The sequence below is a fragment of the Ammospiza caudacuta genome, chromosome 11 (genome assembly GCF_027887145.1).
Source record: "Ammospiza caudacuta isolate bAmmCau1 chromosome 11, bAmmCau1.pri, whole genome shotgun sequence".
NCBI classification, from domain to species: domain Eukaryota; kingdom Metazoa; phylum Chordata; class Aves; order Passeriformes; family Passerellidae; genus Ammospiza; species Ammospiza caudacuta.
Genome location: NC_080603.1, coordinates 7,174,089 through 7,186,259, shown reverse-complemented (window position 1 = coordinate 7,186,259; position 12,171 = coordinate 7,174,089). Strand labels below are relative to the sequence as shown.

The 12,171-nt window shown below is 50.9% G+C and overlaps 1 protein-coding gene across 2 annotated transcripts; it reads right to left on the bottom strand.

The window, feature by feature from the left end:
• Positions 1-320: 320 nt before the first annotated feature.
• On the bottom strand, positions 321-9,921 carry SENP2 (SUMO specific peptidase 2). 2 transcript variants are annotated; one of them, XM_058812418.1, is made up of 17 exons: positions 9,806-9,921; positions 8,650-8,705; positions 7,854-7,984; positions 7,601-7,667; positions 6,868-6,946; positions 6,115-6,244; positions 5,885-5,988; positions 5,392-5,480; positions 4,734-4,791; positions 3,641-3,704; positions 3,150-3,293; positions 2,871-3,002; positions 2,317-2,520; positions 2,135-2,214; positions 1,408-1,492; positions 1,068-1,163; positions 321-533 (listed from the first exon to the last, which is right to left on the bottom strand). In XM_058812418.1, the coding sequence occupies exons 1-17, from the start codon at positions 9,919-9,921 to the stop codon at positions 456-458; spliced, it is 1,713 nt and encodes a 570-aa protein (XP_058668401.1). In that variant the 3' UTR covers positions 321-455. The 2 variants fall into 2 exon arrangements, with proteins under 2 accessions (XP_058668401.1, XP_058668402.1); XM_058812419.1 differs by lacking the exon at positions 9,806-9,921 and adding an exon at positions 9,381-9,477.
• Between the last annotated feature and the right edge of the window lie 2,250 nt (positions 9,922-12,171).

Here is a 12,171-nt window from a genome sequence, read left to right as displayed (position 1 = left end):
GACACCTCAATCATTCCCAGCTGCTGCATCCTCATGTTCAGATCTTCTGCATCCTCAGGGAAGAATAATTATCCCTGATTAATTATTTGTAAGGATAAAACACAAGTGTCTTTGGAATTGTTCATTCTTGGGAGAATCTGCCCTGAGATTGGTTCAATCTGGCACAATCAGAGACAGAATAAGCCCCTCTGCAGGGACCTTGTGGGTCTTTGGGTCAGGAGCAGCACAGGGATGTCCCCAGGGCCACCAGGAGAGGAGACAGCCCCTGTTTTTCTTCAGATGAGGAGTAAGTTAAAAACCACACAGAGAGAGCAGATCAGTTTTCAATTAAAAAATAAATTACTCTATTAACAAGTAACCTCCCATACAATAAGGCTCTTACATAAGTTAATATTTATCTTGTCTTGCCTAAACAATAAGAAATAAATACTACTCTTTCACAGAACAGTGTTTCCCTAACAGTGCATGTCTCCCAGCAGCTGCTGATGGATTATTTCCCACACCATCTTCCTGCGGAAGTAAGGCATGTGTTCCTGAAAAGAAACAGGAAAAATCCATCACATGGGAAGCCAGGGGAGAAAGAGGCAGGAAATCTCCATTAACACCCAGGGAATTGTTGAGTGGGAAGCTGCTTGTGAGCACCTGCCAGTTGGGTACAAGGTGGGTTTCATACCAGGGTGAAACAACCACCCAACAAACACCCACTTTTCTTTACAGGGACATTTAAAGATCACCACATTGGCAAATAATTGGCAAAAAAAAAAAAAAGGGAAAGTTTTCCAAGTTTTCCTATTTCACCAAGAGCTACAAAGGCCAGATATCCCAAATCCCTGGCTGGACCTTAAAGACCATCTCATTCCAAAGACCATTGTGGCATTGGAATGAGATGGTCCTTAAGGTCCATTCCAACTCAAACCACCCTGGGATTCCATGATTCCACAATTTTGCCCAAGAATCAAACACCAGACATGGGGAACAACCCCTCAGCCCCTGCCCCAGCTGCTGAGCAGCTTCCTGGCTCCCACATGGGTGTGGGAAAGGCTGTAGCTGTTTACACCCCCTCTCACCGGGGTGAAGATGATGGGTTTGTCTCTGGAGATGAAATCGGCAAATTTGCAAACAAAAACTCCACAGTCATTTCCGTTGTTTTGTTGAGGGATCTCCTGAGGAATACAAAAACATGGAGAATTTTTATCTGTCTTGAAAGAGCAGCAATCTGGTTGTAGCACACATTTTACCCACACCTATTCCTGAAAACCTATTTCTACAATTCCTTTACCACTCCCAAACCCAAGGAACAGTCCCAGTTAACTGCACATCATCTCCCTCTGCTTGCCTGGGAAGTGTTAAATCCTCTGTGACAAGGAGTTCTAGCTCCCATTCCAAATCCAGGCATTGCTCCCATACCTCTGTGCCCATGCTGTGAAGAGTCCACTCAGAAGCAGTCAATTCGATGTTTCTTTTTTCCCTGCTTTCCTCTTCCAGGTATTTTCTGTTGAAAACAACACAAAAATCACTTTTCATCTCCCTAATTTAGGGCAACAACAACAACAAGCTGTTGAAAGGTGTCAGGAAGATAAATTGCAGTGGAATGCCAGAGGATCCTCACAGCAGAGGATTTAAGGAATGTGGAGGGAAAATTCCAATCTTAGAGACACAGTGAGGGCTGTGAGCAGGGCTCCCCAGGGCCCAGTCCTGTGTAATGTCTTTATCCATGACCTGGATGAGGGGATTGGGCACTCTCAGTGTCCTTGTAGGTGACACCAAGCTGGGTGGGAGTGGGGAGGGCAGGAAGGCTCTGCACAGGGCTCTGGGCTGGTGACAAGGTGAGGATCATGGGATTGGCTCAGTGATCCACTGAGGGCTTTTCCAACCTCAGTGATTCTGGCATTTGTCTTTGTGAGGCTGCTCTCCTGCTCTCACCCTACAAAGCTGCTGGATGAAGGGTTTTTAGTGACAAAGACACTCAGGATGTGCAGCACCTCTGACACTGAAGGATTCAAAACACTGAGCACAACAGAAGACATACAAAGTGAGGAGCACCATGGGACAGGGCACAAACACTTCACATGGGGAGGGGAAAAGGCCTCACAAACAAGCAAAAGGGATAAAAAAAGCAAAAGCAGCTACTCACAAGACAGTTTTACAAATGTGGTCTCCTTTCTGTCCCAAGGAGTCAAAGTATTTGATGGTTTTCTCTCGGAGGTCTACAACCTGGCGTGAAAAGGTGACTTAGACAAAGCACACCCCAAACACTAAAGGACTTTGCTAATTTTGTTCTCCCCATCCCCTAAATAAAAAGCCAGTTTGACTCACCAGCAGTGTCCAGTGAATTCTGAGGTGAATAGGCACCAAGATGACATCGTGCTCAAAGATATCCACACCTTTAGTCCATTTCTTTACTCCCTTGTGGCTTGTAGAGCTCAGCTTAGAATAAAAGAAGGTATTAAAAGCATAGACTGCTGGATATCCTTCCTTCTTGCTTCTTTCCACAAGAAGACCCATGTAGAAATTCATGATCTGGAACAGAGAGAGGCAAAGTGAGATGTGAGATAAGACACTAAATTAAAAAGATAGCAACATGTCCTTGCTGGCCACCTTTGAGCTAAGAAAACTCCAGCTTGGCAGCTTTTGCTCCCAGAATTTCACACTGAGGACTTGTGCTGCTGGTTGAAGCCCCCACACCCACTCTGATAACCCAGACTGACTCCTGGGAGCTGCATCATCCAAGTGAAAGCTTCCAGAAACAGCAGCCCACACAGTACCCAAAATAAGGAGTGCACAGCTATTTCTGGGCTCTGCAGTGGAGCTCCTGGAAGACTCCTGTGCCCAGGGAGGGGGGATTTCCCAGCAAGTGCAGGATGCCATACCCTGTCGTTGAGCCAGCCCAGGGGCTGCAGGGTGCAGATGTCCTCACGGGTGACAGTGAGCTTGAAGGCCCTGCTCAGGATGTCCTCAGGCTCACCACTGTCAAAGGCAGCAGAGATCTCACTCTCCATGGCCTGGAAGAAAGGATTCAGTGAGGGAGGGCTGGTGGAGCAGCACATGGAGCACACCAGCCCCCCAGAAGGCTCCAAGTGTAGTGCCAGAGCAAGGAGCCTTGCAGGCTGAACCAGCCCCAGCACTGGCTTGCTGCTGAGCACAGGTACCTCTGTCAGTGGAGCCAGATCATCTCCTGGCTTTTCCAGGCATGGCAGTGGCTCACTGTCCACAAAGAAGAGGTCTTTGGACAGGACAGGTGTCACATGGAACTGGAACAACTTTCTTTGGGGGACTTCAGCTTCACGCTGGCCCTGCCAGGCACAAGGACAGAAATCAGAGAGAAGCACAAGGGGTTTGCTGGGGGACAGGGCAGAGAATCCTGCAAGAAACTGTGAGGGGTTGTGTAAACACATCCCAGCAGCAATCCCCAAAGTCACATTTGACTGGTGACTGCATTCCAACAGTGCCCAGAGAGGCAGGGCTTTCCTTGGGCTTGGATTAACATCCCCAGCAAAGCCTCCACATGCAGGTATCAAGCTGAGATCAAGGTAAGTATTCCTGATTTCCACCCTTCAGATTTAATTTGGATGTCAGTCTTGAGCAGAGGTGAGTTATATTTTCCAGAAACCAAGTGAAGCAGTGACTAACTCAAGCTTACCACTGAAGCAGCTCGTTTCTCTCGTTTTCCCTGACCACGAGAGTCTTCTGGGGGTGTGTAGTAACTGTAAGAAAAGAAAGAGAAATGAGCTGGATATCCACACTGCCCCATGAAATTCTCCAAATTTCACCTTCTGCATAAGAAATGCTTTTTCAAGGCTGATTCTGACACATGACAACATTTGTCTCCTTCCCCACTCCTTTTGAAGCAGCCAGACCAGGACAGATGAAGAGCTGGAAGCTTCACAAACTTTCTGCCACCATCATGTGCCAAACTCCTTTTTTTTTTCCTCAGTTTACATCTTTGGAAAACAGGGAAGCAACCAGCTCTTCCTCTATCAAGTGCTTTGTGATCACTTGTGTATCTCAAGTGATAACTGTGATCACCAGTTATTTCCCCTCTTCCCTTGAGCTTAGGGGACAGTGACAATTTAACTGGACAAATGCACAGCTCAATACAATGCTCGTGTCCAAGGGAAAGAGAACAGGGACAAAATCACCCCAAACCACACCTGCCACAACCAAACCTCCCTCTGCCCCCATCTGCACTCTGAGGGGAGGAAGAGGATGGCACCAAGCTGCCACAGCAAAATCCCTCCTGGAGCTGCAGCCAAAAGTCCCTTTCCCTTCACTCCTGCACTCCCATCCTGCCACCACAGAGTTCACTGTCCACTGAGGGAGAGCAGTTCTCCCTTTTGGATCCATTCCAACCCAAGGCATACTGCAAGCCTCAAAAACTGCCTCAGTCCCCCAGGTTTTACAAGCTCCCTACTCCTTTTGTTCAGGATGCACAGGAAATGCAAAGCCAGCTCATTCATGGTGTGGCAGAAAGACTCTGGGGAGTAAAAACCAATTCTGCAAACCCAAGGACAACCTGGGCTGTCACCCCCACTTCCTTCTCCCAAAAAACACCCAGCACATCCCACAGCTGCCCAGCTGTGACAGGGGAGCTGGATTTGAGGGACAACTGGCTGTGAGCAGTTCCTCAAACCAGCTGCTCCTCTCCCCCAGCACTGAGACACTGAACAGGACTGGGCTTCTGGAGGCTGACAGAATCAAAAGAAACAAGAGCCATGGCTAGAAGAGACTCTCACCTGATCACAACACCCCTCTGAGGCAGCTGGGGGCTGAAAACATCCCCATGTTTGACACCTGCAGGGAGAAGCAGCAGTATGAGAACAGGGAGGTGATTTCCCAATCCAGCAGCTGCACAGAGCTCTGAGTTTCTGGGTGACATCACAGACATTTCATCAGCATTTTCAACTCAGAAGTTCAAACCCTGGCACCTGCTCAGAAATAATTTTAATCCCCATATGATCATGTCACAAAGTCCAAGATATGAAAGAGTTAGTGATGAAAAACTGTTTAAGTAATGAACAGGGGAAAAAAAACAAACCCTGGGGCAATATTAAATATACAAGTAATTAGGTTACTTGTTTTGGAAGCTCTGCTTTTATGGAATTAGTCCTGTCTAGCATTAAAAAGGGATTAAAGTGCAGCTCTGAGGGTGCAGAGTCAAATATCCCCCTCCCCGGTACAAAAAAAGCAGGTAAAACAGGTGCTACAACCTTCTCCTGTGCAGTGGGGTCACATCCAGCTACAAACTGCACTGCCACAGCTCCCAAATACCATTTTTAACCAGTTCTTGCCCTTCAGTAAAACCCTCACAAACCAAATTTAGCCAATAATGAGGAAAATGCCCTGTTTGGGCTGGACTTGTACCAAGAGTTGAGCACCCCTGGGGATACTCACTGGTCCTTTGTGGCACAGGTGGAGAGGCACCTCTGGGTTTTTGCTCTTTCAGGGGACTCCCAGTCATCCCTGGTTCCTTGGTTTGAACTCTTGGGTGTAGCAGAAGAAAAGGACAGAGTTTTTACAGGTGATTTGTTACCAGTGCACCTCAATTCACTGCAGAGCACACGGCTATTTGTACACAACTGGCTAAATGAAAGCAACAGAAATATATAAAGTAAAATTAGACTGTTTAATCCTTAAGAGAGCCATGCTGTCACTGGTTCCATGACAAGATGCAAAGGGCATTTTGAGGAGTTCACATCCAGAAGTTTGGCCACTTTCAGCTCAGGCACACTGAACAAACAAGAGTCAAATTTTCTGTCTCCACTTTTCCAACCATTACATTTGATTCTGTCCAGAACCCTGAGAGTAGGAAAGATCAATTCTCCTCCCCTTCCACACACAACAAACTCACCACCAGAAAGTTAAGGGTTATTTTGCTCATAATTACTTGTTGAGTCTTGCTGATCGTGGAGAAGTAAGTCTTCCAGAATATTTCTCTTTGAACAGACTCAAGAGCTCTTTGTATTTCTTATTTTCTGCTTGCTGAACATCCTTGCAGAAGGGAAGGAAAAAAGAGACTTTAGCAAGCATTCCCAGCCCTTCCTTTTGTCTCAGCCTAACTGTACAGGAACTCCACAGCTGTTTCATCCCAAAACAATTCCCTTCTCCCCAGTTTACCTCTTCAGCAGCACACAAAGGCCTCCTGGTGCCACTGACTCCTGGAGAGTGGGGACCTGGCTCCTTAATGGGGGGCCTGGGTGTGACAGGGCTCTCAGGAGCAGCTCGGATGTGGTTATTCCTGCTCAGGCTGCAAACAACAAAGGCAGAAGAAATGGTGTTAAGAGACCATTCAAAGCTCCTGATTTATTAATTAGGTTTTAATTAGCACCTCCTGATTCAAGGAGGCAGAGCAGGCTGCTCAGGACCATGTTGGGGAGGGTTTTCCAATATCTCTCTAGGTGACTTGTGGTAGTAGCTGAACATCCTTAGAGGAAAAACATGACAGGGTTTCCCAATGGAATTCCCTGGGGAAATGAAAATTCTTTGGGGAAATGGAAATTCTCTGGGGTTTTGGGGGATTTTTTTTTTGTAGTTGTGGGGTTTTTTTTTGTTTGCATTCCTGGTCTCAGCCTCTTCCCAAGTTCAACACTTCCTCCTACCACAGGAGGTGAGAATGTTGAACTTGTTCATTTTTCTCTGATCTCCTGAGTCCATCAACTGTCTGGATTTAACGGGAAAGTTTAAAATTGGTCAAAGGCAAGAACATAACTAAGATCTCAGTATGGCAGAAAGGAGGAGTCCCAGAACATGGAAAAATGTTGCTCTGTGGACACAAATATGGATGCTGGGCAACAGAGGAAATTCAAGGATGAAAGTGAAAGGCAAGAAACCCTAAAAAGCAGAAGTGGAAGAAAACAGAAGGTTTTTTACCTCAGATATGGAACTCTCTTACAAAGAGAGGATGGTGATTCCTCAGTCATGCACGGGTTGGTGTCACAAGGCATTTCGTCTGTGGGGGAAGAGCACAAGCCTCAGCAAGTGGTCAGGAAAACAGGAGTTACAGGAGTTTAAAGAGCTTCACCAAAGATAAATTACTGTCATTTCATCCCTCAAGTTCTAGTATTATTTGTGTTATGTTGCTTCAGGATATTTTCATATTGGCAACTACAAAATGTTGCCAGCTTACAGTTAATACAAAAGGCTTCTGAGGCTCTGCTACCTAAAATCAGCATTTACAACAATTTCTTTCTGGCAAGCCAGCCCTGGGACACACTAGAACTGCATCCAAGGCAGTTAATATCCAGGATCCACAACCACATGAGCATCCTGGGATAAACCACTGAATATCCCACTTGGAAGGGATCCACAGAATCATCCAGCCCAACCCCTGGCCCTGCACAGATACCCCAACCATCCCACCCTGTGCATCCCTGAGGGTGTTGTCCAAACTCTCCTGGAGCTGTGGCAGCCTTGGGGCTGTGCCCATTCCCTGGGGAGCCTGTTCCCAGCCCTGGCTACAATCCAGAAGCAATAGAGGATGCAGGGAAGAAACAGAGCTCACCCTCCACTATTCCTGGGTGCTACCCAGATATTTTGCCTTCAGCAACCAGCCCCCAGAGCAGCAGGAGAAAGGAACAAGTAAAGGATTTGCTGTCAGCCCTACCAGGTTCTGTTGCGTCCTCATCCTCTGCAGATGCTACAAACGAAGAGTCAGAAGAAATGTACACAACCTGAAATAAAAGCAAGTACCAGGGTGAGCATAACCTGAATGTGAATCCAAGCAAGCACCTCCCCTCCCTGAAATCCAGTCAGCTGTCTTCTGACTCAGAGCCCATGGTTTTGCCCGTGGGGGTGCAGCAGAAGGCAGGGGCACTGATGGCGCCACTTTTGTGACACAGGGTCCCACACCTGCTCACCTCATCTTCAGATTCAGAGAAGGAAAAGTCATCTCTCTCTTCAGTCTCCTGGCTTCTACTTGATGCCTTCTGTGGCAACTTGGCAGCCACAGAGACCTCTTCAGGCTCCTTGTTAGTCCCAGAGAGACATTCTGGAAAAACCACACCACCAGGCCATAAGGAATGGGACTGGAAATGGGGCTTGGGACTCCTGCTTCCACCCAAGCCCAGCTCCTTGATCCCATGTGGAGCAGAAAACTCATTTCAACAACAGTGCAACAGCCCAGCAGCACCCCCTGGTAGGAACCAGGGAGCTCCACAGCCCCCATGGAACAGCAACAGCCTCGACTGAAAATGCTCTTTGTGCTGCCCTGCAGGGCTCAGTGCCAGGGAGAGCTGGGATATGCCCTGCCCCAGCCAGGATTTATCCTTGGTGCAAATATATGGCCCTCCCAGGATGGAAAAAGTTGTTCCCTGCTTCTCTTCCTGCCGTCATCTGACCAGGATCTCCCATCTTGTATTTGATTTGAAAAATCCCAGAATCATCAAGGTTGGATAAACCCTATAAGGGCATCAAGTCCAACAGTTCCCGCAGCACTGCCAAGGCCACCACTGCCCCACGTGCCCAAGTGCCACATCCATGAACACTGGGACACACCATTGATGGGCCCAGGTCCCATGAGACCCCCTGAAGCCACAAGAACGGTTCAAAAACCCTCAGTTTCAGCAGCAGTCCTGAAGTACCAAACCCAGAGCTCCCCAAGGTACCCCAAACCCAAAAATCAGGCACATAAAACCTCTCTGTGAGGGGCTATACCTGTTTTTGGCCTCTTTGCAGGGATCTCCTCAGGATCTTCCACAGGTGACAGAACACTGGGGGAAGAACAGACAGAACAATGTTTTGCAAGCACAACTCAACGTCCAAAGGGGGCTTTCCTATTTCCCCAGGATCATCTCCCAGAGAGCTGATCACCCCACTAAAGCAGATCAGGCCTCTTTTTCTCCTTCTGTTAATGCCTCCACATGCTTTGTGTTTGTTCCTACCACCAAAAAAGCCTTAATATGTAATGCTTCCCCTTTCCCTCCAGGAAAGAAGCACTCCAGAGCTCACTATGCCATCCAAGCTCACGGCACTCAAAGGAAAGTTTGGGCAGAACAGGAAATGCGAGGTGGGAATGCCAGCCCTGCTCACATCCACTCCAGCAGCTTCCTGCTGAGTCAGCTCGGGGACAAACCCTTGAAACAATCCCCAGCCTCACCCTTTCCCACCCAAGGATTTTCACCAGCTGACACCGTCGTTAAGTCCGGTAAAAACGTCTCCTTTAGGAACACAGCACAAAGAACGTTCCTATTTTTATTTCCCCCCGCCCCCCCCCCCCCACCAAGAGCTAATTCCTTCCGAGCTGCTCCTCGGTGCAAACTGCGGGCACAACACGGGGCTCCTTGTAGAGACATTCCCTGGTCTCTGTCGCTGCCACGGGGCACTGAGGGAGGGAGGGAGGGAGCAGCCGCCTTCCCCAGCCCCAGAGCGCACAGTGCCGTCCGTACATCCCACAGAGCAGCAGGCACCCATGGGCTTCGGCCATCGCCGCCGGCAGCACAATGGTTAACATGTGGGCAGGCACCATCCTTTTATCCACCCCACAGCCTCGATCCATGGCTGTGCCCCCAGCCCCCCATCCCCACGGCTGTGTGTGCGCCCTGCTCCCCAATACACCGGCCCTAAATGCCCAGCCCCGCTCCCCGTGCCGGCGGAAAGGGAATGAGGGGTTATTGGGAACACTTGGGACCCACAGCCAGCGAGCACCGGTGCGTGCGACCCACAATCGCCTCCGCAGCTGCGGGCCGCCTCATGGGCAACACCTGGGCTTAATCAGGGGCTGCCCACACCCACACCCACACGGGAAGCGGCGGGCCGTGAGGGGGCTGACCGGGCCGAGCGGCGGGGCAGCAGCGCGGCGGGAAGGGCTGACCTGGGGGCCGGTTTCTTTCGGCGCGGCGGCTCCGGGCTGAGGGCGAGGGCCGGGGCCGGGGCCTGGCGGGCGGCGTCGCGGAGGGCGCGGAGGACCGCGAGCAGCCATTGGTACATGGACCGCGCGCACTTCCGGCGCCGGGCCCCGCCCCGCGCCGCCAACGGCGGCCACGCCCCGCCCGCGGACACACGGGGCCCGCCCATAAACCGGATGGGGCCGCCCACAGACACACACGACCCACCCGGACACGCCCACAGCCCTGATAGACCCGCCCACAGACCTGATGGCCCTGCCCACAGCCAAACACGCCCCGCCCACAGCTCTGATGCACCCGCCCACAGCCACACACACCGCGCCCACAGCCCTGATGGACCCGCCCACAGCCCTGATGGCCCTGCCCACAGCCACACACGCCCCGCCCCGACAGCCCCGCCCACAGACCTGATGGACCCGCCCACAGCCCTGATGGCCCTGCCCACAGCCACACACGCCCCGCCCCGACAGCCCCGCCCACAGCCCTGATGGACCCGCCCACAGCCACACACGCCCCGCCCCTCCCGCGCCCGGCGGGCCGGAGGCACGTGCGCGCGTGTTCTACAACACTCCCCGGCCACAATTTGGGCCATTTCTGCCCATTCTGCTCCTGCCCCGTTTTCTCTCCCCCAGCGTTACCACGGCTGGGTCAGGGCGTTGCCCTCTCCCAGAGGCAGGAGGTTTCCCTACTCCGAGAGTCGAGAGCTTTGTCCCCTTGGCGGGTCAGGAGCTTCTGCCCTGGCACACTCAGCTTTCCCTGCTCCGGCACTCGCTCCTCGGGCTTTGGTGGGGACTCGCTGGCCATTTCCCAGCGCTCTGGTGCTTTCCCGAGTGGCAGAACCCGCGGCATCCCAGGCAAAGCAGGGACTGGCCCCTGTGTGCCCCCGGCGCGGAATCCCCTCCCCGGCGCTCACCGAGCGGCGCTGGGCTCACATCCGTGAGTCCTGCTGCTCGGCATCGCCCTCGCCCGCTGCTGCTGTCGCGACCGACCCGCGACCGAGCGGCTCGAGCCGCGGCTTCCAGCGCGAGGTGCGGGCGGCGCCCCGAGAACGGCGCCGCTGGGTCGCTCCCGATGATGGGGTGCCAATGGTCCACGTGCTGCCCATCGCGGAGAAGGAACCTTTTTGGGAGCCCAACCCAGTTAAGGGGCCCTAAAAGTAACAAATTGCCCGGGAATATGTAACACTTTGCTGATAGATTGGTATCTCCTGGCTAACAAACACGTGTAGCAACTTGAGCCAGCCGTGCAGTAATGCTTGCTCCTTAATACTGCGTTGGTGTTTAGTTTTATTCCCGAATTTCGGTGGCAAAAGGGGTTTTTTATGCTTTTCCTGTTGGCTCCAAGCATTTTCCTCAGGAGCAAAAAGCCTATTTGAAGGAAAGCAGGGAGGAAAAGGGGCAGATTGAAGCGCTTTGGGGCAGCTCTGCCAGCAGGAGCTTCCGCAGGGAATCTAAACAAGGGTGGGGTCTGCGTTAATCAATGTGAAAAATGCATTTTTCGCAATTAAACAGACCTTCCTGGTTATTTTGGGGGTTTAATTTCCAGGAGGCTGAGCCTGGATGCAGAGCCCAGCAGAGGGCACGGCAGCCCCACGCAGGACCTGCAGAGCCGCCCTCAATCCCTTCCTCATCCTCCCGGGACAGTAGAAAGGAGAAGGATTTTAGGGCTGCCAAATTGTTTTTAACGCCTGTGATTGGATTTTTGCGTGCTAGGGACTGTGACCGTGGGGTGGGAGTGACCAGTGCACATCCACGTCCCTGTAACCTGTGCAGCTGGAATGAGTTTATCCCAAACACAGGATAACGAATGTGGAATTACAGGGGCTGGTTCTTTCTCTTAATGCAGACTATCACAATCTCTGAAACACCAATAACCAAACACATGAATAAACTAAACTTTAATTAAAACAATGCCACCAGACTGAGAGAACTTTCTTCTTTTCTTTCTTCTTTTATTGCTTTCCTTGCAGCAAAAGTTCCCCCTTTTTATTTTTTCCCCCAAAAAACACCAGGAGTACCTGTGTTGAAACTCCTGCCATGACTTCCCAGAGCAGTTTGACGTCGGCTGCGTTTCCCAATCCCTGTATTTTTGCAGCTGCTGGTTCCCTCCATGACTTCATCCCCATTCAGCCCCTGAGCATCTTGCTCGGAGCACTGACGTGTTGTGACTCAAAGTGATGATATTTGATGCACGCAAACCAAAATCCAGTTCCTGGCTGCTCAACAGACCTAGATCACATCTGTCCCATCTCCTACAACAGAGGGGGAGCAGAGAATTTCCATAAATATTTATTAATGATGACTCATTATTTATGCATTGCTCAAAGCCTCCC